The following is a 27464-nucleotide window of genomic DNA, read 5'->3' as shown; positions in this document are numbered from 1 at the left end:
TTTCCGCCCATCGGAGAATCCTTGTGGCTTCTGCCATCGCCATCCTGCTTCTTGTGCCGCCCTGTCGGTTCACATGGGCGACTGCCGTGATGTTGTCTGACTGGATCAGTACCGGCTGGTTTCGAAGCAGGGGTTTTGCCTGACTTAGGGTATTGTAAATGGACCTCAGTTCCAGAATATTTATGTGCAGGGAAGTCTCCTGACTTGACCATAGTCCTTGGAAGTTTCTTCCCTGTGTGACTGCTCCCCAGCCTCGAAGGCTGGCATCCGTGGTCACCAGGACCCAGTCCTGTATGCCGAAACTGCGGCCCTCTAGAAGATGAGCACTCTGCAGACACCACAGTAGAGACACCCTGCTCCTAGGAGACAGGGTTATCAGTTGATGCATCTGAAGATGCGATCCCGACCACTTGTCCAAGAGGTCCCACAGGAAGGTCCTTGCATGGAACCTGCCGAATGGAATTGCTTCGTATGAAGCCACCATTTTTCCCAGGACTCGTGTGCAGTGATGCACCGATACCCGTTTTGGTTTTAGGAGGTCTCTGACTAGAGATGATGACTTTGGAATGTTTAGAATCCAGCCATGCTGTTGTAGCACTTCCCGAGATAGTGCTACTCCGACCAGTAACTGCTCCCTGGACCTCGCCTTTATAAGGAGATCGTCCAAGTACGGGATAATTAAAACTCCCTTTTTTCGAAGGAGCATCATCATTTCTGCCATTACTTTGGTAAACACCCTCGGTGCCGTGGACAGTCCAAACGGTAGTGTCTGGAATTGGTAATGGCAATCCTGTACCACAAATCTGAGGTACTCCTGGTGAGGAAGGTAAATGGGGACATGCAGGTAAGCATCCTTGATGTCCAGGGATACCATGTAATCCCCCTCGTCCAGGCTTGCAATAACCGCCCTGAGCGATTCCATCTTGAACTTGAATTTTGTTATGTAAGTGTTCAAGGATTTCAAATTTAAAATGGGTCTCACCGAACCGTCTGGTTTCGGTACCACAAACAGTGTGGAATAGTAACCCCGTCCTTGTTGAAGTAGGGGCACCTTGACTATCACCTGCTGGGAATACAGCTTGTGAATTGCCTCTAGCACAGCCTCCCTGCCTGAGGGAGTTGTCGGCAAGGCAGATTTGAGGAAAACGGCGGGGGGGAGACGCCTCGACTTTCAGCTTGTACCCCTGAGATACTACTTGAAGGATCCAGGAATCCACCTGTGAGCGAGCCCACTGATCGCTGAAATTTTTGAGGCGGCCCCCCACCGTACCTGGCTACGCCTGTGGAGCCCCCGCGTCATGCGGTGGACTCAGAGGAAGCAGGGGAAGAATTTTGATTCTGGGAACTGGCTGCTGGTGCAGCTTATTCCCTCTTCCCTCGTCTCTGTGCAGAAAGGAAGCGCCTTTGACCCGCCTGCTTTTCTGAAGCCGAAAGGACTGTACCTGATAATACAGTGCTTTTCTTAGGCTGTGAGGAAACCTGAGGTAAAAAAATTTCATCCCAGCTGTTGCTGTGGATACGAGGTCCCAGAGACCATCCCCAAACAATTCCTCACCCTTATAAGGCTCTATGTGCCTTTTAAAGTCAGCATCACCTGTCCAGTGTCGGGTCTCTAATACCCTCCTGACAGAATGGACATTGCAATAATTCTGGATGCCAGCCGGCAAAATATCCCTCTCTGCATCCCTCATATATAAGACGACGTCTTATGTTCGCAAAATAGTATCCCTGTTTGAAAGGGGTACAGACCACGCTGCAGCAGTCTGCAGGTCTCAGTCTAGTACCTGAGTGTGTAAATACAGACTTCAGGATAGCCTCCTGCTATTTATCAGCAGGTACCTTCAAAGTGGCCGTATCCTAAGACGGCAGTGCCACCTTTTTTGACAAACGTGTGAGCGCCTTATCCACCCTAGGGGATATCTCCCAGCGTAACTTATCCTCTGGCGGGAAAGGGTACGCCATCAGTAACTTGTTAGAAATTACCAGTTTCTTATCGGGGGAACCCACGCTTTTTCACACTTAATTCACTCATTTGATGGGGGAACAAAACACTGCCTGCTTTTTCTCCCCACACATAAAACCCTTTTTTGTTTTTAGTGGTACTTGGGTTAATGTCAGAAATGTGTAACACATTTTTTATTGCCGGGATCATGTAACGGATGTTCCTAGTGGATTGTGTATATGTCTCAACCTCGTCGACACTGGAGTCAGACTCCGTGTCGACATCTGTGTCTGCCATCTGAGGGAGCGTTGATGGCCTTTGAGACGCCTGGGCAGGCGCGGGCTGAGAAGCCGGCTGTCCCACAGCTGTTACGTCATCCAGCCTTTTATGTAAGGAGTTGACACTGTCGGTTAATACCTTCCACCTATCCATCCACTCTGGTGTCGGCCCACAGGGGGCGACATCTCATTTATCGGCATCTGCTCCGCCTTCACATAAGCCTCCTCATCAAAAATGTCGACACAGCCGTACCGACACACCGCACACACACACAGGGAATGCTCTGACTGAGGACAGGACCCCACACAGCCCTTTGGGGAGACAGAGAGAGAGTATGCCAGCACACACCGGAGCGCTATATAATGCAGGGATAAACACTATCACTGAGTGAATTTTCCCCAATAGCTGCTTGTATAAATAATATTGCGCCTAAATTTAGTGCCCCCCCTCTCTTTTTAACCCTTTGAGCCTGAAAACTACAGGGGAGAGCCTGGGGAGCTGTCTTCCAGCTACACTGTGAAGAGAAAATGGCGCCGGTGTGCTGAGGGAGATGGCCCCGCCCCTTTTTCGGCGGACTTTTCTCCCGCATTTTTCTGTATTCTGGCAGGGGTAATTACCACATATATAGCCTCTGGGGCTATATATTGTGGTTATTTTGCCAGCCAAGGTGATATTATTGCTTCTCAGGGCGCCCCCCCCAGCGCCCTGCACCCTCAGTGACCGGAGTGTGAAGTGTGTATGAGGAGCAATGGCGCACAGCTGCAGTGCTGTGCGCTACCTTGGTGAAGACTGAAGTCTTCTGCCGCCGATTTTCCGGACCATCTTTATGCTTCTGGCTCTGTAAGGGGGACGGCGGCGCGGCTCCGGGAACGAACACCAAGGACGGGTCCTGCGGTCGATCCCTCTGGAGCTAATGGTGTCCAGTAGCCTAAGAAGCCCAAGCTAGCTGCAAGCAGGTAGGTTCGCTTCTTCTCCCCTTAGTCCCTCGATGCAGTGAGCCTGTTGCCAGCAGGTCTCACTGTAAAATAAAAAACCTAATTTAAACTTTCTTTCTAGAAGCTCAGGAGAGCTCCTAGTGTGCAACCAGCTCGGGCCGGGCACAGAAATCTAACTGAGGTCTGGAGGAGGGGCATAGAGGGAGGAGCCAGTGCACACCAGATAGTACCAAATCTTTCTTATAGAGTGCCCAGTCTCCTGCGGAGCCCGTCTATTCCCCATGGTCCTTACGGAGTTCCCAGCATCCACTAGGACGTCAGAGAAAAGTACTTATATAAGTGTACTTATATAAAATTGATTTCCAACATTTTCATAACCAACTCAGCCAAAAAAACACCTCTAAATTCTTTGAGAGTTTTAGAGCTCTTTTGTGTCCGACTTGCAATATTGGACTCCATTACATCGGCCGAGTTGTATATTTAAAAGGGACAAACCATCTGGATCCGACATTTTATTGGGCTCTCTACTTTAGAGCCGAAAGCTCCTTAAAATTCTGGTTTGCGGCCGCTTTTACATTAGCCGACTATGAAAAATGCCAGAAGTTTGCGGCTATAGCTGCAAACATTGGACATTTTGCCGTTATCGGCTCCCATTACATCCCGGCCAAAGACTCTACACTAATAATCTGCAAAATGTCATGACAGCCATGCATGACCATGTCATCACTGTATATAGCTAAATTGCAATAACTTTAATAGTACATATTTAATTTTAGTGCTGTACAGATCCATAGAGAGCAATGAATATGTGTCCCCCAACTCTTAGTTCTACAAAGTATTTTTTTTATTTCTTAGTTAAATAATGTGGTGATTAAGAGTGATTTACGTAGCTGCAAAGATTCCTTCTCTGCAGAGATTACAATGCGGGAGCTGCTGCTCAATGGATTACAAAACAAGGAACTCTTTGTTTTGGAGCATATGAGTTTATAGCCAATCAATTATAAGAAAATGGAACAATGTCAAAACGACATGTGGGACTAGGGGAATTTTGTAGGTTAATGAGTGACTATTTGTGAGTAAGACAGTATACATTCTTCTAAAGAAATGTATTTTGTTACTAAATTTTTTGGACTAAGACACAGAATGAAAATAGAGATCCTTAATAGAGTGACCGTTCTATTCTGGCTTATGCCCTTTACTCTTGTATTAAATGCCACTTACAGATTGTAACTAAAATGTTGCAAGCAAACTTTTCGTTTAATAATATAAAGCAATGTCATAACTTAGAACTCTCAGTATTATATACAGGATATTGCAATGAGATTGAGTCAAAGGGAGTACAAGTACACAAATTCAGTTTTACTCATCAGCATTATTAATGCTTAAAATAACTGAACACACAAGTACTTACTCTGTCTTTATAAGGATATCACTGTTTTTAGGATCTAGAACACATTTACAGATGAGTTCTTGAGTTACTGGGATGGCAATGTGATTAGATACACACAAATCTGAAAGATAATCCAGAAACCTGGAAGAAATTGACATGTATGAACACAGAGGAAAACATTGTGGGAATAGTAGCAATAGCAGTGATATACATGTACAGAAATATGTAGGCAGAAATATCTGGACATAATTGACATCTTATTGGTATAATTTTTATTCCTTTTTTCTTATCTATTATATTCACATACATGTTAATAAGGGATTGAACTGTACAGAGGTATAGCAGAACTTTTTGGTCCACATAGCAATAATTAGGCCCCAAATGTTGTTTAGGGTATGGATCATTAGGTCAACCCTAATTAGGATAACAGTAAATACGTCAACCCCAATATGGTCGACATGGAAAAGGTCGACTGGGTCAAAAGGTTGATGGTTATTTGGTGGACAAGTAAAAGGTAGACAATGGAAAAGGTCAACAGGTACAAAAAGTCAACGAAAATTTGTCGACACAAAAAAGGTTGACACAGCATTTTTAAGTTTTCTACGTCAAAGCACATATAACCTGCTCACATGGCTTACTATGCTCACTGCGCTCAGCACAGGTTAATATTCACAATCATAGTCCACGTGGATGGTAAAGTATGAAGAAGTTGAAAAAAAAAGAAAGCCAAACAAACCTTGTGTCGACCATAGTCATGTCTAACATTTGAAACTGTTAACCTTTAGTACCTGTTGATCATAAGCACTGTTGACCTTTTACATGTCGACCTATTGACCATGTAGACCTTTTGACCATACTGACCTAATTAATGCCTGTCGCCCATATGGAGGCAACTTATTGACTGTTGACCTATTTAGGTTCGACTATCATACGGATACTGTTTCTTGAGAGACACCTCCCCTCTTCCTTTTTATAAAATCTAGTAAATCTACTCCTTAGTGCAGAAAAAAGAAAGATAAAATCCTTTGTCGGGCTCACTTTTTCAGGAGGTATACACTCCCCACCCTACCCCCGGCCCCCTAGACACAGTAAAGGCCCATACACACTGGGCGATTTTGAGCCGAAAGCAGCTCAATTTTGGTGTGTTGAGCTGCTTTCAGCTCAAAGCCGCCCAGTGTGTATGGACAAGCGATGAGCGGTGAGCGCTGATGCGCGCTCCCGCTTCATCGCTGACAGCCGCCGTTCATCTACTGCGTCCAGCTATGGAAAGCCGCTCACCCTCACTGACATCGCCGGGCAGTGGGGAAAAGCGCTCAGTGTGTATGCACTGAGCGATTTTCAGCCCAGCGATGTCAGCGATCATCTCTGTGCATACACGCTGGGCAAATAGGCCCAGTGTGTATGGACCTTAACTCCCAAACCCAGGGACATTCACTATTCACCCTACTAACTTCCTCATCCCCAGGGGCATGCACTGCCTGCCCTACAACCCTCCTCCTGGTTGCTAGACATATATTGCCCCCCAGCTCCAGGGACATACACTATCTGTCCTGCCATCCCCCACTTTACCAGCCCCAAGGACATACACTACCCCCTGGCCTCATAGACCTAAACCATCCCCCCCCCCCAGGTCATACACTCCACTGGCCCCCTATACACAGTGCCCCCCCAACCCAGGGATAAACAATATTTAGTTTCTTAGTTTTTCTTTCTTCCACATCATACAACAAAATTCAATAGGGATTAAATAAACCACAAAACAAGAATCAGAAAATTATAAAATAGTACAAAGTGGAGTTACCGAGGTTCACGGTTTTTCCTGACCAGGCTGACAAAAGTTTCAACTTCAGTTTTAGTGATATGCTTTTCTAGAAGTTTCCGGTTGTTATGTAGCAGCGCGGTAATAGTGTCTTCAGCTAGGATGTCGTAGCCAATCTGAGACTGCATGACACCAAATTGCTTGGCTATGTGCTCCTACAATGGAAGAAGATGGGAAAAGTACAACACAAAGAAGAATAAGTCAGTGGAATGAAACAGAAGCCAGGCAAAATAGTAAGGAAAAAAAATGGATGGATTTGATGCAGTATCACTACTTCATATTTTGTGGTATCCTGATACCAAACATTATAAATTGATTGGCATTAATTTAGGGGTCATTTTCTGCATATGACTGAAAAATATTTATAAGAGATCATCTATGTTGTACAAACACCTATTTTGTACTTTTTCCAGTTTAATAATTATGGATGGGGTCTCTTTATCTGTAGCCCCTCTTCATTACCTGTAGCTCGAGAGTCAGCTGACTAAGTGGGAGGACTGAGGCAGCAAAATAGCTGAATAGGAAAGGGGGCATACAGTCAGCATCCCGACAGGATGCCGATGATCACAATACCGACTGCGGCATCTCAACTCTAAGAATCCCGGTAAGTATTAGGGTTAGGCTGCGGGGTGGGAGAGCAGGGTTAGGCTGCGGGTGGGGAAGGTTAGGTTACTGCTGCGAGAAAGGAGGGTTAAAGTCAAGGCTGCAGGAGGGGTGGGTGAGGGTTAAGGGGAGGGTTACAGTGCTTACAGTACCAAAGAGTGTCAGTATTCTGACAATTTGGATGACGCTGACGGTATTTTGACCGTCTGCATCCTGTCGAGGTCCCATACCAAACCCAGACAAGCCAAGCTTTGTTCATGATCTTCCCATATTAAAATGATACATGTAACCAAAATGCCTGTCTTACAAATTAGAAACAATTTAAGGATCCATCTAAAAAATAAGTAGTCCCTGCAGATTAAAAAGCCACCAATTCTGTTTGATTATTATACAATCTTTTATCAATTGTAACAAAAACAATGCAGCTCCTAATTTGGCAGTACTGTAAATGGCAAAAAAGACTAACAACTATATAAAAGGTAGTTTGAATACCAAGGGAGCGTTTTGACAATTTTATTAACACAGAATCTTGTAAAGATCATAAAACATGTAGCATATAAATACAACAATAAATCTAAAAGTAATTAAAGATAATTAAAATATTAAATGGACTGTTCTCACTCCAGGGTTTCACAAAAGCTCTTTAAATGCTTGTGATGCAATTGTGTATATCCAACACGGTTCACCTAGTGATGTATTTGCCATCAGTAAAGGTTCACTTAAATAGATGGATACAAAGTACTTGTTATTAATGGTTGTTTGGGAGGGACAGCACCGGACTACAAAGCTCAGTAGCACGGCGTTATTCTCACCTCCGGAAGAGGTCAAGCAGTGTCGCGGTTACCAACTTAGAAGTGCAGCGTTCTTCCTATGCCGCTTCATACACATCAGCTTCTACTCGTATGAATTGACATATAGGAGGTGCGCATAACGCTGTGCTACTGAGCTTCATAATCTGGCGTTCTCCCTCCCAAACTGCCATTAGTTACAAACACTTTGTATCCATCTGTGTAAGTGAAAAAAACCTTCACATCTATGGTAAAAATGTTAAAACCATTGTTCATCGATGGTTTGTAATCATCGACAGTTGATGGTCATCTCTAGTCCAGAGCTTTTTTTTTTTTTTTTTAAGTATCTCTTTAGACCAGAGGTTCTCAAACTCGGTCCTCGGGGGCACACACAGTGCATGTTTTACAGGTCTCCTCACAGAATCGCAAGTGAAATAATTAGCTCCACCTGTGGACCTTTTAAAATGTGTCAGTGAGTAATTAATACACCTGTGCACCTGCTGGGTGACCTGCAAAACATGCACTGTGTGTGCCCCCGAGGACCGAGTTTGAGAACCTCTGCTTTAGACAAATAAGAGGAAAAGTAGAATGGGACATGAGGAGGAGTACAGAATAAAATGGAGGGGGGACTAGGATGGAAAGAAGGACAACATAAGTAAAGGCACAAATCAATAGCAACTATGTGAATTTAGCATTCATTTATACTTAAGTAATGCCATTTAGTAAGAACTATAAAGAAGGGAACTCAGATCTTAACCAATTCTAGGCTACAATATTAATGGGTCTTCATTCCCATATTCTTTTTGCGCCATATGGTCGACTTACTGTAGATGCTCCACCACAGGTAGCTAGTCTAAGGACCTTATTCAGTAAGCATTGCAATCGCATGCTGGGGCCACCCATCGCAGGGAAAGGCGACCCAGCATGCGACCCGCCGCCCCCCACTGCGATCACTCTGTAATTGCGAACGCACCGCAATTATAGCATGGTCGCAGAAATTGTGGATGCCTCCTGCTGGCGCAGTCTGCCTGCGACGGCAGTAGTCCTGCTGCCATTTTCTCGATCAGAGCTAAAACGCTGCCGAAATGCCCGTTTCCCCGACGCTGCCTCGAAAACACTCGGTCGCTGCCCCACCTACACCTCTGCCTGTCAATCAGGCAGAGGCGTTCGCAGTTAATGCGATACACTCGCATTAACTGTTCACGCACACGCAGGAAGGGACCTGCTCGTGTGGTGCGCACCTTTCTCAAAAACTGCGGTTGATGCGACTTGAATAAGGCCCTAAGACTTGCTTACTTATTTGTTGACTTACTGTCTGTGTTGCATTGTAGCTGCATCCAAAGGTGCTTAGGATCAGTATTTTTGTAGCAAAGGGGCTTCTATAAAGTCAGCTTAGAGTCATAATCTGTGGCACACCAAACAGAGCTATTTGCCACAATTGTAAATAGTTTAGTGTGGACACATCTGTACAGCAACACAATACAATAGGATACTTGACTGGTCAATATTGTAAGCTAAGGCTACAGCACATTTATTTAGCATACTGCACTGTGGACCACTAAATAGTAACCATCTACCCACACTTAAATTTCACTAAAGGGTATAGCATTCATCATACAGACATGTCCTCATACACCCAGCTTCAATATGCCATGCAGCACAAGTGAGCGGCCAGGTCCCATGCGACTCAGATTGTATCGAGCTTCTTTTTTCCATCCTTTTGCCCAAATTTGTCTTAGTTTCAATGAATTGCAACAAATCGCTTCACAAGACTGCACTGATTAATTTGCTATACTACACTTGTTTATCTGTGTGCAACTGATTCTGTATACAAAGCAGAACTTGGTATAAAATAAGCTGCATCTGCTGCATCACAGCACATCATATACAGATTTAGACTCAGTCGCACACAGATAAGTGTCGCATAGCAAATTAATTAATCTAATCTCAGAAATAATAATAATTTTATTTATATAGCGCTCTTTCTCCAATAGGACTCAAGGCACTTAACAGATACATAGAATAATATTGTGTGAAGTACAGAACAGCTTTTCATAAAATACAGAAGCATGTAGATATTAAAGGGACATTATGGAAATGCTTGAGTAAACAGGAAAGTCTTGAGTCTACTTTTGAAGGATTCTATAGTTGGGGCCTCTCGCACTGTGCAGGGAAGTGAGTTCAATAGAGTCGGAGCCGCATGACTAAAAGCTCGACCTCCAGATGAATTATGGGAGATTCTAGCTACTGCTAAAAGTCCTTCATATACAGATCGCAGTAATCGAGTGGGGCAGTATGGGGTCAGAAGCTGCTTCAGGTAGCTTGGGCCCTGGTCATGTAGTGCTTTGAGACTCAGTAAGCCAATCTTGAAGATGATTCGCCAGTTTGCAGGCAGCCAGTGAAGGGAGTAGAGTATGGGTGTTATGTGGCTAGATCGGGGCTGGTCGGTTAACAGCATGGCAGCTGTGTTTTGCACCAGCTGTAAGTGATGCAATTCTTTCAAGGTAGAGGGCATTACAGTAGTCTAATCGAGATGATACAAATACATGGATGACTTTTGGCAGATCATCTGAGGGAATTAAGTGCTTGATTCTGGTTATGTTCCTCAGGTGAAAGAATGAGGATTTGATTGTGGCTGATATCTGATGTTTAAGTGTCAAGCCACCATCCAGGACAACGCCAAGATTCCGCACACGATCAGTGGCTTGTAATTCTTAATTCCCGAGTGTAAATCCAGTTGGTTTGCTATTCTGCATTCTTGTCCTTTGATGTTGCAGTCCTATAATAAGGACCTCTGTTTTATCTGGGTTCAGTCGCAGCCAACTGGCACTCATCCACTCCTGGAGTTCAGTTAGACACCATTTAGGGTTGCTATTGGGTTATCAGAAAGCGGTTTTGTCGCATCACATTGTGACTGGGGGGGTATTCAGTAGACTACTGAGTTGCGATAGCATCTCCATGCTCACCCCTGCAGTGCGCACGTGCAGGTCCCACTCTGTGCGTGCACGGGCGGGATTGTGCGATCACATCTCAGTTATGCAAAAGCCTTTGCCTGATTGACAGGCAGAGGCATTAGCGGGGCGATAAATGGGTGGGTGCGGTGACGAAAATGGGGGTGGGTTTGGGGCGGCCACTGCAACCCAGAAGATGGCTGCCCTGCGCTTGCAATCGTAGCTTGGCTGCAGAGGCAGGGGGACATCCATCAATTGAATTACGATTGCATTGCTGCTGGCCATTTACATGCTGGGCGGCCTTGCCCTGTGCTGGAAGGCCCCCAGCATGCGATCACAGGCAATTGCAATTTTGCTAAAATAGCAAAACTGAATGAGGACCTAAGTTCAAATGAAAAGATGCCAAAAAGACACTTGCCACAAGCTAAGTCTTACGGGACCTGGGGTGCCAAGAAGGGCTATTTGACGCATCAGCGGCAAAAGTGTATGAGGACATATGGTAAATGAGAATTGCATTACTGAAAACTTAATATAGGTATATATGCTACCAAAGTCCAAATTAGTTGATGACCATATTTTTTATAAATGGTGCATTAGGATGAAGAAGCAATACAAATGCCTTTGCCAGAGATGTCTGCGGTACCTGGTTCTTCCTGTAATCATCCTGAGAGTGACGCAGAACTCTATAGCAGATTCGGAACATATATTGGTAAGGAGCATTTTTCTGGTCAGAGAGCTCCTCTAGCCTAAGCATGGGACCCTCACCACCTTTGTCTTTGAATGGAGCTTTCAGGATACCAAATACCTGGGATTGATGTACAACAGGAAAAAAATAAAATAATTAAGTAACAAGTGAAACCAACATAGGAAATAAAAATATGTATATTGCAGAAAAAAAAATACAGGAAACATTTAGCTACTGAAATTTATGTAAAGAGCCCCCAGTCAGACAAAGTTGAAGAAAACAACAATGAATGAATGAAAATAAAAGCAGAGAAACACATATAGTAAAATTAGCACACAAAATAAAAAATACACTCTAGAATCCATAGATTAAATATCAGTTGAGAAGTTTGATGAGTACACCCCATTCCACTGCTCATTTCACAAACCTGTTTAAGAATGTTCTGCTCCCTCATAAGCTTCTGACGCTCTCGGTTGGGCTTGGTAATCACTATCTCTAATACATTTTGACCATTATTGGGAACATCCACCACAAAGTAAACTAAATCTTCTAAAAGTTTGATGGCAAATCTATGAAAGAGAAAGTATAGAACACATATGATGCAATGTGGTTTAACTGGCACCAATATATATATATATAGCAAATCCATGGTGAAGGCAGCACTCAGAGACTGGAAATATCATAAGAAAAACCCTTAGGGTATATTTATTAGATGTCTTCATCTAATAACTTTTAATAAATACACCCTAAGGGGTTTCTTCACAATGTTTCCAGTCTCTGAGAACATGTTCTTGAAAAAAGTCAAATAGACTGAAACGTTGAGCACTAGACACAGTTGTCTGACTATTCTTCTGTTTGGAGTCCCGCCTTACCTGTTCTATGTTGGACCTTTCACAGATTCTTGGATGGCACGGGGCAAGATATTTTTGGAACAGTAGTGGAGTGCCGACATTCGGTTTGTATATATATATATATATATATATATATATATATACATACACACATTTCATAATGAATTCCATCCGGGAGCGCGGCCCAGCAACGTCATGCGGAAGTGACAAATCTGCCTGGTGTATGCTGGGACCGGATATGCGTTCCACCGTGGGCTGAGTGCGTTCCACAATAGGGACGTCCGGCCCTGGACAGCGCGGACGTGACTGGCTGCAGGTGAGATCTTTTTAGCACAGGTGAGTGGGCGTGCAGGGCTGACGACAGGCGCCTCACCATAGCTAAAAGAGTTTGGTTCAGTAGTATGTGGGATGCCCTTGAGAAAGGTGGCTACACCGAAACGGCTGTTGGGCAGAGGGGGCTCAGGCTCTCCAATTCTTATCCAGAGGGACATGTAAAGTATCAATAGAGAACGTTTATATACTTGGCTGTTACCATGCTTTACATTAGCACTTTATAAACTTTCAACTGGTGGTGTGCTGGTTTCCTTTTTTGGCTGGGAAGTATTTCTCATGCTGTAAGAGAATAAGGAATATATATATATATATATATATATATATATGAGTCAGACTGGTGACCTGAGCAAATATACACACTGGGAGCTTGTAAATGTGTGATTGTATCCTTCCATAGTATTGGTCACCGTTAAGACATCGAATCATCCTTACTGGGTTTCATTTTAGGGTACTCCGCATTGGGTGTGTCTTATCAAAAGCCTTTGGGACACAGAACGTACATTGGGCCTATGTTGGAGAATTCATCTGTAACTTCGTTTAACACTGAATGTACAGTTATATATATATATTAGCGCACTGGGATATGGTTTTTTTGTTTTATGTATTATATATATATATATATATATATATATAAAAAACCTTTGTTTTCTGATGGCTCAATGTACACAAACTGTGTTTAATACACAAAGTTATTAAAAATATTGTCTAAAATGACCTTCAGGCTGTGTGTATAAGGTGTATATGAAACATAAATGCATCCTGTGCTTAGATTTAGGTCCCATCACCATGATATCTCATTATGGTATGCAATTATTCCAAAATACGGAAAAATACGATATCCAAAATACTTCCGGTCCCAAGCATTTTGGATAAGGAATACTCTACCTGTATATATATATTTATTTATCTATATATGGTGGGAGAGGGGAAACCAATATTTATCTTGCGTCTGGGCAACTGGGACGAACTTACCCCACTGTTGCTAATGGTACCAAGCTAGGGGCCTAATTCAGACCTGATCAGGTCTGAACTGTGCATGCCCAGGCGCCGGCAGGCAGAGGCGGTCGCTGGGCGGGAGGGGGCGGGCCGGTGGCGTTTGTCCACCATTTTAGGGGCGCGGTCTGGGCAACGCAGGTGTGCCTGGACCATGCAGGGGGCGGGCCGTGACGGCTGCGTAACGTCACACGCAGCCGCTGCGACCCAGACAGCGTTGAGTAGCTCCCTGCCAGCGTGCAAGAGCTGCGCAGGTAGGGAGCTACTTGTCAAGTAGCTCCATACATGGAGGTAGTAGGGACAGACATGCGGGACGGACTAGTCCTTTGCTGGGCATCCCCCTGCATGTCCAAGTAACTGATCGTAGCCGTGCAAAATTATCGTAGCCGTGCAGAATTTTGCACGGCTAAGATCAGGTCTGAATTAGGCCCTATGTTGGGTTAGTAACAGAGCCCACAATAGTAACTTGCTACAGAAACATTAAGGCAAAATAGCAAACCTGGGTCAGATAAATGTAAGGTTACACACCTATCTATGCTACTTACACATTAAATGGAATACAACTGGAGATAACGTAGATGGAAATGGACTCGGGGAAGGTCTGGTACAGGGTGTTGTATAAAATGTTCATGTGCAATAAAATGTCAAATATGTGCAATCAGAATGTTGATATGGTCTGAATGGCGACATGTCAAATGATGACACTCACAATTTCAACACTGCCAGAATATCACCACTGTGAAAACCGACAGTCGACAATGTGTTTTCTATACACTGAACAACTAACTTTAACAGTAAAATTGACAAAAATTGTCTGTCTACATTGTCACTGTCGACATTCTGTAACTGTCAATACTGTGCCTGATTCAGAGGTGTATGCTAGCCCAATATTTACGCAGTTGAGCAATTATCAGCAAACTACGCATGTGCCAGTGTTGCACTACGATGTGTTGCAATGGTCTTGAGATGGTATACACAGTAGAGTGATCTACGATGGATGCTATGTATTTGTATTCAGATGCTGAGATCTGCGAGGCAGCCAGTGGGCGTCTCAATACATTTCCAGGCAGCTGCAGCATTAGCATATATTTGTACATTGGGGGTAATTCCAAGTTGATCGCAGCAGGATTTTTGATAGCAACTGGGCAAAACCATGTGCACTGCAGGGGGGACAGATATAACATGTGCAGAGAGAGTTAGATTTGGGCGGGTTATTTTGTTTCTGTGCAGGGTAAATACTGGCTGCTTTATTTTTACACTGCAATTTAGATTTCAGATTGAACTCACCCGACCCAAATCTAACTCTCTCTGCACATGTTATATCTGCCTCCCCTGCAGTGCACATGGTTTTGCCCAACTGCTAAAAAAGTTCCTGCTGCGATTAACTCAGAATTACCCCCATTAGGCCTAATTCAGAGTTGATCACAGCAGCAAATTTGTTAGTAGTTGGGCAAAACCATGTGCAGTGCAGGTGGGGCAGATATAACATGTGCATAGAGAGTTAGATTTGGGTGGGGTGTGTTCAAACTGAAATCTAAATTAAATTAAAAATCTAAATTAAAAATAAAGCAGCCAGTATTTACCCTGCACAGAAACAAAATAATCCACCCAAATCTAACTCTCTCTGCAAATGTCATATCTGCCCCCCCCCCCCCCCCCCTGCAGTGCACATGGGGGGTAATTCTGAGTTGATCACAGCAGCAAATTTGTTAGCAGTTGGGCAAAACCATGGGGGTAATTCCAAGTTGATCGCAGCAGGATTTTTGATAGCAACTGGGCAAAACCATGGCCCTCATTCCGAGTTGATCGCTCGCAAGGCGATTTTAGCAGAGTTGCTCACGCTAAGCCGCCGCCTACTGGGAGTGTATCTTAGCATCTTAAAATTGCGAACGATGTATTCGCAATATTGCGATTACAAACTACTTAGCAGTTTCAGAGTAGCTCCACACTTACTCGGCATCTGCGATCAGTTCAGTGCTTGTCGTTCCTGGTTTGACGTCACAAACACACCCAGCGTTCGCCCAGACACTCCCCCGTTTCCCCGGCCACTCCTGCGTTTTTTCCGGAAACGGTAGCGTTTTTTCCCGCACGCCCATAAAACGGCCTGTTTCCGCACAGTAACACCCATTTCCTGTCAATCACACTACGATCGCCGGAGCGATGAAAAAGCCGTGAGTAAAAATACTATCTCCATTGTAAAATTACTTGGCGCAGTCGCAGTGCGAATATTGCGCATGCGTACTAAGCGGAATTTCACTGCGATGCGATGAAAAATACCGAGCGAACGACTCGGAATGAGGGCCCATGTGCACTGCAGGGAAGGCAGATATAACATGTGCAGAGAGAGTTAGATTTGGGTGTGGTGTGTTCAATCTGCAATCTAATTTGCAGTGTAAAAATAAAGCAGCCAGTATTTACCCTGCACAGAAACAATATAACCCACACAAATTTAACTCTTTCTGCACGTTATATCTGCCTCCCCTGCAGTGCACATGGTTTTGCCCAGTTGCTATCAAAAATCCTGCTGCGATCAACTTGGAATTACCCCCCATGTGCACTGCAGGTGTGGAAGATTTGGGTTGGTTATTTTGTTTCTGTGCAGGGTAAATACTGGCTGCTTTATTTTTACACTGCAATTTAGAGTTAATTTTGGAAACACCACACCCAAATCTAATCTCTCTGCACATGTTATATCTGCCCCCCCCCTGCAGAGCACATGGGCCCTCATTCCGAGTTGATCGCTAGCTGCCGTTGGTCGCTGCATATCGATCAGTGAAAAAAAACGGCTAATCTGCGCATGCACCGCAATACGCATGCACATCTTACGAGTACGAAGTCCTTTGTGGTTTTGCACTGGTTCTAGCGACGATCCCAATCGCACAGCCGAACGCAAGGAGATTGACAAGAAGTGGGAGTTTCTGGGTGGCAACTGACCGTTTTCTCGGTGTGTTTGGAAAAACACAGGCATGGCCGGGCGTTTGCTTGGTGGGTATCTGACGTCATTACCATGTTATTCGTCACAGCAATCATCGAACAGAATAAGCAACTACAGGGCTGGTCTTGTTCTGCACAAAATGCGTTTGCAGCCGCTCGGCTGCACAGGCGTTCGCACTCCCGCAAAGCGAAAATACACTCCCCAGTGGGCGGCGACTATGCGTTTGCACGGCTGCTAAAAGTAGCTAGCGAGCGATCAACTCGGAATGAGGGCTATGGTTTTGCCCAACTGCTAACAAATTTTCTGCTGCGATCAACTCTGAATTACCCCCATTGGCTGCATACAAATTTGCAACTGGGAATGCATTAGTGTACAACTTTGAATCAAGCCCATTGTCAATAAGAGGTAGATGAGGTTCAACCCTCATCATCTGTTTGGAGAATTAGACTTTTAGATCTATGATGTGTGGTGACTTGTTAAAAGTGTTTCCATACACTGGGGGTAATTAAGACCTGATCACTGCTGTGCATTTTCGCACAACTGGCGATCAGATCTGAACTGCGCATGCATATGCACCGCAATGCGCCGGTGCGTCGGACGAGTGCACCGAGCATCGGTGCATAGCGACGGGATGGTGCGAAAAAAACTATCGCACGGGCTATAGCAAGGTGATTGACAGGAAGAGGGCGTTTGTGGGTGGCAACTGACCATTTTACAGGAGTGTCTGGAAAAACACAGGAGGGACCAGGCGTTTTCAGGAAGGGTGTCTGACGTCAGCTCCGGCCCCGATCAGCAGGATCAGTGGCAGAGTAAGTCCTGGGCTGAGCAGAGACGTGCAGCTCTGCTACAAATGTGAACGCACACTTGCACAGAGCTAATACCCTCCCCCTGTAGGCGGCGACTATCTGATCGCAGGGCTGCAAAAAAGCACCCTAGTGATCAGGTTTGAATTACCCCCACAGTCCAATGATGAAAAATAACCATGCATTATGACTTATTGTTCAAAGAGTACACTCCCAAAAACGTATGCATAAAAATGTGTGTATTTCACAAGGGGATCTTGTTTATGATAAGTGTTGTGGCAACTCACCACACTTTGCAGTCATAAACCACAAGAACATAAGACATTTACCAGTGAAATTTGATATTGGGAACCAGTTATATTTTAAGCAAATCTTGTTAGCCACTCCTTGAGACGGAACTTTACTGTCTTTTGTATCGATCATTAGTGAGTTTAACAAACGCCATCCAAGTTTCTCTGTGTTCAGGTTTTCATTCATTTGAGAGCTGTAATGTAAGCTGTAGGATTCCCTGTGGGTTAGTATATGTAGGACAGACGCTGTAAAAGTAAAATATGCTTGGAAGTAGGATAAGAACTTTTAACCCTGCACAATTTGAATCCAATATGCTGACTGAAACATTTATAGCATTTTTAAAGCCATGGAGTTTATCAACTAAATAGTGCTCCAACAAAAAAGCTTTTTGGATACACAAATTACATACAATTTTCCCTAAAGAATGAAACAACTTATTTTTTTGTGAGAATATGTTAATATCTGTATATGAGCAACTATATTTATTGTATTTTTTGTAGGTGCTTCATTTAATCATGAATCATTTTTTCCCCCTCAATGGCCCGCATTCCGAGTTGTTCGCTCGCTAGCTGCTTTTAGCAGCATTGCACACGCTAGGCCGCCGCCCTCTGGGAGTGTATCTTAGCTTAGCAGAATAGCGAACGAAAGATTAGCAGAACTGCTACTAAATAATTCCCTGCAGTTTCTGAGTAGTTCCAGACCTAGGCCCTCATTCCGAGTTGATCGCTCGCTGCCGATTTTCGCAGTGCAGCGATTAAGTAAAAAAACGGCAAAAATGCGCATGCGCATGGTACGCAGTGCACATGCGCTAAGTACTTTCACACAAAACTTTGGAGATTTGCACAAGCTCGAGCAACGTTTTTTCATCGCTCGAGTGATCGTATTGTGATTGACAGGAAGTGGGTGTTTCTGGGCGGAAACTGCCCGTTTTCAGGGAGTGTGCAAAAAAACGCAGGCGTGCCAGGTAAAAACGCAGGAGTGGCTGGAGAAACGGGGGAGTGGCTGGCCGAACGCAGGGCGTGTGTGTGACGTCAAACCAGGAACTAAACGGACTGAGGTGATCGCAGTCTAGGAGTAGGTCTGGAGCTACTCAGAAACTGCAAGGAAATACTTAATAGCAATTCTGCTAATCTTTCGTTCGCTATTCTGGTAAGCTAAGATACACTCCCGGAGGGCGGCGGCCTAGCATGTGCAATGCTGCTAAAAGCAGCCAGCGAGCGAACAACGTCATTCACACTACGATCACTGAAGCGATGAAAAAACGTCGCTCGAGCATGTGTAACTCTACAAAGTTTTGTGTGAAAGTACTTAGCGCATGCCCGCTGCGTACCATGCGCATGCGCATTTTTGCAGTTTTTTTTACTTAATCACTGCACTGCGAAAATCGGCAGCGAGCGATCAACTGGGAATGAGGGCCTAGGTCTGTACAGTTTTCAAGTGTAATTAGTGTATTTCTATAATGTCAAATGTACTATGATTTAGATACAGCCCTGGGCTATAGCTTTGATTTCAACCACGGCCCTGTCCGCGTGGAATTCATATGTCCCCCTCATGTCTGTGTGGGTTTCACAATACAAAAAGTCACTAGCAGGTTAACTGGCTTCTGAGAAAAAGTAGGCCCACTGTGTAAGTGTCAAGAAATATAGCTGGTAAGCTCCACTGGGGCAGCACTAATGTTAATTATGCTCAGTAAAGCACTGCAGAAAATGTGTGTGCTATATAAGTAACTAATACCCCTTTCACACTGAACAAATAACCCGGTATTGACACAGTATTTTGCCGGGTCGACAGGGTCGCTGTGCGGAGTGAAAGTGGTCACTCCTGAATTCCCAGGTCGCCTGACCTGGTTTTTCAACCCAAGAATAAAGGTGCAGTGTGAACAGGTTGCTGGGTCTATGCCACCCGGGACCAGTTCACAGTATAGGACGAGGCGGCATGGAGATGATCTCATCTCCCAGCGCCGCCTCCGCACCCACCCCCGATGCTGCCTCGGTCCCCGCCCCCGATGGTGAAGCCAGTCTGAAAGGGTCCAATGCCGGGTCGCACCCAGGAATGACCCGTTTCCAATTCCCAGGTGCGTTCTGGCATTGCGATGTAAAAGAAGTATTAATAAAAAATAAAGCTAGAATCCATTAATGAAAAAATTAACAAATAATTACTCACTATACATTAAAGAAGGGGCCAGGAAAGGTTGGGAAATACCTCATCTAGGACCAATATATAAATGAAGTTCCAGATTTAAATGTAGGCCATAATATTTAATAAGTAGCAATTTGTTTATTCCATTACAAATAAACAATGCCAACTGATTTACCTATGAGTTTGGTCAGTGTATTTATTATTATTACCAGTTATTTATACAGCGCACACATACTCCATAGCGCTTACAGAGAATATTTGGCCATTCACATCAGTCCCTGCACCAGTGGAGCTTACACTCTATATTCCCTACCACATGTACACGCACACACATTCACACTAGGGTTAATTTTGTTGGGAGCCAATTAACCTATCAGTATATTTTTGGATTCTGGGAGGAAACCGGAGTCCCTGGAGGAAACCCATGCAAGTACAGGGAGAATATACAAACTCCACACAGTTAGGGTCATGGTGGGAATTGAACCCATGACCTCAGTGCTGTGAGGCAGTAATGCTACCATTACACCATCTGTGCTGCCCAAATTATCTTGCCATCTTCAAATAACTGTTTCATCCTGCCGATCTCACTATGGGGGTGATTCAGACCTGATCACTGGGCTGCTAAAATAGTTATCCTGCGATCAGATAGTCGCCGCCCAAGGGGAGTGTATATTCGCTGTGCATGTGTGCGATCGCATGTGTACGCCGAGCTGCTAAAAATCCCTCATTCAGTGGACAGCTGGAAATCCGTTTGCACCTCACTCACCATTGAATGATTTTTCTACTGTGTGCAGTCTGTGCACAGCCCAGGACTTACTCCTACAGTGTGATGAGAACAGGCTGATCGGGTCCGGAGCTGACGTCACACACCCTCCCTTGGGAACGCCTGCGTTTTCTCTGACACTCCCAGAAAAAGGTCAGTTACCACCCACAAACGGCCTCTTCCTGTCAATCTGCATGCCAATGGCTGTGCGACTGCATTTTTCTCACCAGCTTGTCGCTGACCGGCTATGCCTGTTGTTGTTTGCCGACACGTGTGCGCATTGCGGTGCTTGAAAAGTATTACAAATTCTATAATTAAACATATTTATTTATTACCAGTTATTTATATAGCGCACACATATTCCTCAGCGCTTTTACAGAGAATATTTGCCCATTCACATCAGCCCCTGCCCCAGTGGAGCTTACAATCTATATTCCCTACCGCATATACAAGCACACACATTCATGCTAGATTTCATTTTGTAGGGAGCCAATTAACAATCCAGTTTATTTATTAATGCATTATGTTTACTTTTGTCTCATTATTATCTATACGGTCAAGTCACATTATTATGACCACCAGCTAATAGCCAGAGAAACCGCTGTGTGCAGCACAGACAGCAGCTACACAGTATGAACTGTTGTTTTAGACACACGTCTGGTAGCCCCAGGGTTAATTTTGACGGTGTGCTGCTCCACTGTATCGTATCGGTCTGCACTCACGGTCCTTCGTAGCCGATGTTCACCTCTCACATCAATGGCAAATGGTGCTCCACAGTTTCCACGTCGGTTATTCCATTGGTGCCATTTGTCACGATACACCTTCATCACAGAAGCACGCGAACAATTCACAAACTGCGCTGTTTCAGAAATACTGCCACCCTTTGCACCGAAAGCTGATAATCATCTTAGATGCTTAGTATCTTAGATGCTGTATAGAAAGTGTTACCAAAAGGAAGGTAGTTCATATATTTCCAAATGATAAACCATGGATAAATAGTGAGGTCCGTTCCCTGTTGAGGATTAGGGATAGGGCATTTAAATCCAAGGATAAAGCAGCGTATAGAATTGCCCGCGTAAATTTAAAAAGGATATCTATTTGGCAAAGGTAGCTTATTCACAAAAAATTGAAAGTCAGTTTAAGGAATTAGGAGATGCAAGGTCTATGTGGAAAGGTATTAAGTGCCTAACTGACTACAAGGGCTCAACTGCAGATAGGTCGAATAATCCTTCTGCAGATGAGTTTAGTAAGTTCTATGCTAGGTTCGAGAACGGAAATTTGTCCCCTACTATGGGAATTGGTGATTCCTTATTAAACGATCCTTTGATTTGTTGGAATCTGAGGTCAGGCTTATGCTTTGGAAGACCAATTCTAAGAATGCCTCGGGCCCGGATTGTATTCCGGGAAAGGTTCTACGTGTATGTGCCGATCAGTTGGCTGGGATTTTAACAAAATTTTTTAATTTATCCTTGGCACAATGCATTGTTCCACGTTGCTTCAAAACAGCCACTATTGTTCCCATTCCTAAGTCTTCTGTAGTACAGGTTGAGTATCCCTTATCCAAAATGCTTGGGACTAGAGCAGTAGCGGATCTTGCCACGGGCAAGCAGGACTTTTGCCCGGGGCGCCGCCTTCCGGAGGGCGCCGCACCATGGCAAGATCCGCTACTGCCCCAGCTGCCCGCCGCTACTGCCCCCAGCTGCCCACTGCCGCTGACCGCTGCGAAGGGAACTAGACGTGTAGCGTCTAGTTTCCCTTCATGGAGAGGACCTTTACTGTGCGGTGCGCGATGACGTCATCGCGCACCGCACAGCGTTTCAGCTGCGCTACTCCTACTGAACAGGGGGCGTAACTGACCATGCCCCCTGCACGAAGCCACGCCCCCTATTTCCTGCCCAGGGCGCAAAAAGCGCTGGAACCGGCCCTGGACTAGAGGTATTTTGGATATTGGATTTGTCCGTATTTTGGAATAATTGCATACCATAATGAGATATCATGGCAATGGGACCTAAGTCTAAGCACAGCATGCATTTATGTTTCATATACACCTTATACACACAGCCTGAAGGTCATTTAATACAATATTTTTAATAACTTCGTGTATTAAACAAAGTTTGTGTACATTGAGTCATCAGAAAACAAAGGTTTCACTATCTCACTCTCACTTAGGGTGGTATTTCATTGGGGTTCGACCCCTATCAGTTTGCCTATAGGCAAAACAGGTCAACTGAGGACGCGGCCCTTATGGTTCTTCATAGGGTTCTCTGTCATTTGCAGAACAGAGACTCCTAAGTTAGTCTATTATTTGTGGACTACAGTTCCGCTTTTAATACTGTTGTGCCAACTATGTTGATTAGTAAGCTTTTAAAGATTGGCTATGACACACATATTTGTAATTGGTTATTGGACTTCTTGACAAATCGTCCACAGTCAGTTAGGATGGGCTCTGTTTTGTCATCAGAGTTGACATTAAATGTAGGCATCCCCCAGGGTTGTGTCTTAAGTCCTTTTTTATATTCTATGTATACTTTTGATTGTACTTCTCATTCAGACTTAAATTTTATGGTAAACTTTGTGGATGACCCTACACTTGTGGGGTTGATTACTAAAGGAGAGGAGGATAGTTACAGGGAGGAAGTAAAGCAACTAGTCGAGTGGGGAGTAATAGCCTACTGTTGAACAATAAGAAAACAAAGGAGGTTGTGATCGACTTTAGAAAGTCTAGGAAAACCCCTGTACATCCGCTTTTCATCAATGGTGAGGAAGTGGAAAGGGTTTCAGGAACAAAAATTTTATGAATTAATTTTTCTGAAGATCTGTCCTGGTCTTCGCATATCACTGCTGTGACGGGAAAGGCTCAGCAACGCCTTTTCTTTTTGCGTAAACTTCAAGCAGCAGTTTTGCAAAAAATTATTTTAGTTCATTTCTACTGCTGCGTGATTGATACTAAATGTGCTGATCATAGAACATTGGGTAGGGTACATAAATCTGCTGAGAGGATTATTGGTTTATCCCTGCCTAAATTGGAGGAGATATTCAATAAAAGGAGTGTGGCTAAGGCTAACAAGATAATTAGGAATTGTAGTCACCCTTGTTACTCAGTTTTTTCTCTCTTGCCCTATGGGAAGCGTTACAGGTGTCTTGGTTGCCATACTAGCAGGATGAGAAACATTTTTTTCCCTTCCATAATTGTTGGTGAATTCTCATTTGTCTATCGAAGCATAAGTGTACTGTATTGTAATTTCACTTCTGCATTTTCTAATGTTTTTAGTGACAATAAACTATCTTATCTTATCATCCCTTTCTGCAACTCAAATAAATTGCCCCTTTTAGCTATGACAGCAACGAGTGATATGTGTATCGCACACCTTATATACCCACCAAGCCAGCGCACAACACGTGACGTACTTCATGCACTACGCTGGTGCCGACGTCAAATGTAGGAGGTGGTCATAATAATGTGATCCAACCCTGTATGTTACATACAATACGATGTACAGGGTGAGTCAAAAACTCCCAGATTTTAATGGTTATCAAAAAAGGTATGTTTAAAGCTATTCAAAATATATGTACATAATCTTAAAGTGCATGGAATACAGTTTATTTTAAACTGGTTTTGAATATGATACCATCCAGTTGGTGGCTTTCATCTGCGATATACATTTGTATTCGATATCTGCAAGTGAGCTCCATGACTTGTAACGGCAGACAAGAACCACTTGGCCCATCCAGTCTGCCCCTTTTCTAACCAGATTTTTACCTCAAACCTTATTTGATCCTTAGTTATTTGTAAGGATATCCTTATGTCTATCCCAAGCATGTTTATATTGCTATATTAGCCTCTACCACCTCTGATGGGAGCCCATTCCACTTGCCCACTACCCTGTCTGTGAAGTCATTTTTCCTCAGATTTCCCCTGTACTTACCTCCCTCCAGTTTCTGTGCATGTCCTCGTGTTCTTATAGTTCTCTTCCTTTGAAGAATGTTTCCCCCTGTATCTTGTGAAAACCCTTGATATATGTGAAAGTTTCTATCATGCCCCCCTTCACTTCTCTGCTCCAAACTATACATCTTTTAGTCTTTGTTGGTGAGTTTTGTTATGTAGACCATGCACCTTTGTAGTTGCCCTACAGTCTCTAATGTATGAATATCGTTCTGAAGATATGCTGCTGGATGTAATGCAGTCCGAGATCACCAGAGGTGCAAGCTGCCAGCCAATCTCAGACGTTTTTTTTAAAGTGACAATCACTTACAAGGCAAAAACAAGCCTTGCAAGTGACTGCCCCTTTAAAAAAAACTTCTGAGATAGGCCGGCAACCCGCATATCAGGCAAACTTGGACTGCATTACATCCCGCCAATTGCCACCAGAACTGAACACAATATTCTAGATGAGGCCGTACCAATGACCTATACAGTGGCATTATTACTTCTCTCTGCTGCTGATTCCTCTTCCTATGCAACCAAGCATCTGACTTGCCTTCCTCATTGCTTTGTCACATTGCTTACCTGCCTTTAAGTCACCAGAAATAGTGACTCCTAGATCACTTTGCTCCCCAGCAGTTTCCAGTATAGTGCCATTTATACTATTTTTAGCATTTGGATTTTTAAGACCCAAGTGCATGAGTTAGCATTTTAGTCTACCTAGTTGATCAATCATTTGCTTTACCCCTCATGGTGTGTCTACCCTGTTGTGTCATTTGCAAAAAGGCAATCTTTCCCTTCAATACCATTTGCAGTGTCACCAATAAAGATATTAAAAAGCACACGTCCAAGTACAGATTCCTGGGGTACTCCACTGGTAACATTTCCTGTCTGTGAATGAACTCCATTTACTACAACTCTGTTTTCTATCCCGCAACCAGATCTTATCTGTTCAACTAGTCAATAATTTCTTAAAACTGTTAAATGAAAATTGTTAATGATAGTGTATAAATAACATACATTCATTGGGTAGGAATCAAAAACCAATGCATGAGTGCAGCCTTTGAAGAACTACTAGTTCTTGGATAGCACCAGGCACACAGATAGTTCATTCTGGGTGTGCTCTGTTTCTGAGATAATCATTAAATCATTAAACTATACATACTGTAGTACACCATTGTAAATTAAATTCCATAGTAATGTGGTAGTTTATCATGGTAATCCCTATTATTATTGTTTTAGGGGGGGGGGGGGGGGGGGGTTTAGATGGGAGGAGCCATCTGCTCACAGACATTACGAAATGTCAGAAGTGAAGGCTTAAACGATGAAGTGCCATTTTTTTTATATACTGTATATACTGACTGGATGGAGTTATGGCTCTGGATATGTGGTGTTTGCTTTATAAATCCACACTACACATGCTGTTGAGATCCGTTCAATTTGCCAGCTGTCGGGATCCCGGTGATCAGGCAATGCCGCCAACCCGAATACTGGTGTACAGGGACTATTTCCACTCGTGGGTGTCCACGACACCCATAGAGTGGGAATAAAACCTGTGGTGAGCACAGCTCGCCACCGAGCCCGCAAGGGGACTCGTACCACTCGCCCCGCTGCCGGCATACAGCCGGGCGGGATTACGTATGCAGTTAATGCTGTTAATGCAAAGACTAAACACCATTGCAGCGCTGGGAGTTTGGAGTTCTGAGCTGGAAGGAACCAGCACAGATCTTTTGGTTAGAAGAATAGAGAAGTGTGATAGCGGGATCCGATCAGGATACCGATGCGGGGATCCCAACACAGCTGAAAATGCCGAAGCCAGAATCCCGAATGGAATCAGAATTCCGGCGTCTAAATACCTAAATCCGGAAACCTGACCGCTCTACTACTGGGTCATTGAATATGTAAACCGCGGGGGAAGGGGGGGATTTTGGGGTGGTTAGGTTTAGGCGCACTAGGGAGGGTTAGGTGGCGGTGTGGGGGGGAGGGTTAGCGGGCCATTGGGAGAAGGTAAGTATACTTACCTCTCCCCTGTCGGGATTCACACTATCGGGATGCCGCGGTCTAATGAACCCAACCCGTGATAGCAGCTGAATAGTGTAGTCACAGCTGAGCACACATATCCAGTTAAATAGTAACTGTAATGACATAGCTATATAAAATAAATTCCCAAGAATAAAAGGGATTTATTTTAAAAAACTCCCAAACATCTTTACAAAATATCCTCATTACATAATCATTTTCCAATAAGCCCTGGTGTGTAGATGCCAGCTAGATTATTAGTCACTGCTGGATAAAATATAACACAGGTGCATATTATAAGATCAGTACTGTCAGGGGAGGGGGGGGGGGTTGTATTAAGTCTTGGAGAGTGATAAAGTGCAGAGAGATATAGTGCCAGCCAATCAGCTTCTAACTGACATGTTACAGTCTGTGTTTGAAAAATTAGTTAGGAGCTGATTGGCTGGTACTTTACTTCTCTTCACTTTCTCTTTCTCCAAGGCTTAGTACATCTGCCCCAGGGTGTCAGAGCAAAAGATCCACAATCCGCTGCTCACAATATGATTACATTGTGTACCAATGTATTCTAGCTAAAAAGCAGGGAATACTGTACTTGTATCTAAAGCGTGTGAATGCTGGTGCTAAGAACTGAGAAATCACTATAAAGCATGGCCTGGAGGGATGCCAGCTGACAGCATACCTCTTATGTGACCCACACACTGCTGTTCTGTTCTCCCAAGCAGAAACATTCTTATGTATTCTCAGCTGGTCAGTACTTTGCTTATAACCAAGTGGTCAAAATATATTGCTGTCTTTTGTAACTAAGATCTGTTAACTGAAACTGTACAAAACCAGAGAGAGTAATAAAACTCACCTAGATATCAATATATCCTTGTATAATAATGTTTACAGAATCACATTGTGCAACACAACTATAAAGAACGCTTCATTTTAAAGGTATGTAACCATCAAAGGAAATCTTTAAAAAAGCTAAATATTGTGTGAGTGCAATGAGATCAGCAAAAGCCAGAGCTTAAATAAAGC

General features: G+C 43.9%; 1 protein-coding gene across 1 annotated transcript in view; it reads right to left on the bottom strand.

The window, feature by feature from the left end:
• ITPR3 (inositol 1,4,5-trisphosphate receptor type 3) overlaps nucleotides 1–27464 on the bottom strand; it is a 418536-nt gene that overhangs the window by 248057 nt on the left and 143015 nt on the right. Inside the window, exons 14-17 of the mRNA XM_063954848.1 lie at nucleotides 11820–11961; nucleotides 11351–11512; nucleotides 6348–6520; nucleotides 4568–4687 (exon numbers count right to left, since the gene is read on the bottom strand). Coding sequence (XP_063810918.1) covers nucleotides 4568–4687; nucleotides 6348–6520; nucleotides 11351–11512; nucleotides 11820–11961 — 597 coding nt within the window. The remainder of the gene's footprint in view (nucleotides 1–4567; nucleotides 4688–6347; nucleotides 6521–11350; nucleotides 11513–11819; nucleotides 11962–27464) is intronic.

The sequence above is a fragment of the Pseudophryne corroboree genome, chromosome 2 (genome assembly GCF_028390025.1).
Source record: "Pseudophryne corroboree isolate aPseCor3 chromosome 2, aPseCor3.hap2, whole genome shotgun sequence".
In the NCBI taxonomy this organism is placed as follows: Eukaryota; Metazoa; Chordata; class Amphibia; order Anura; family Myobatrachidae; genus Pseudophryne; species Pseudophryne corroboree.
The sequence above is the reverse complement of the archived record's forward strand: the minus strand, read 5'-3'. Positions and strand labels throughout refer to the sequence as shown.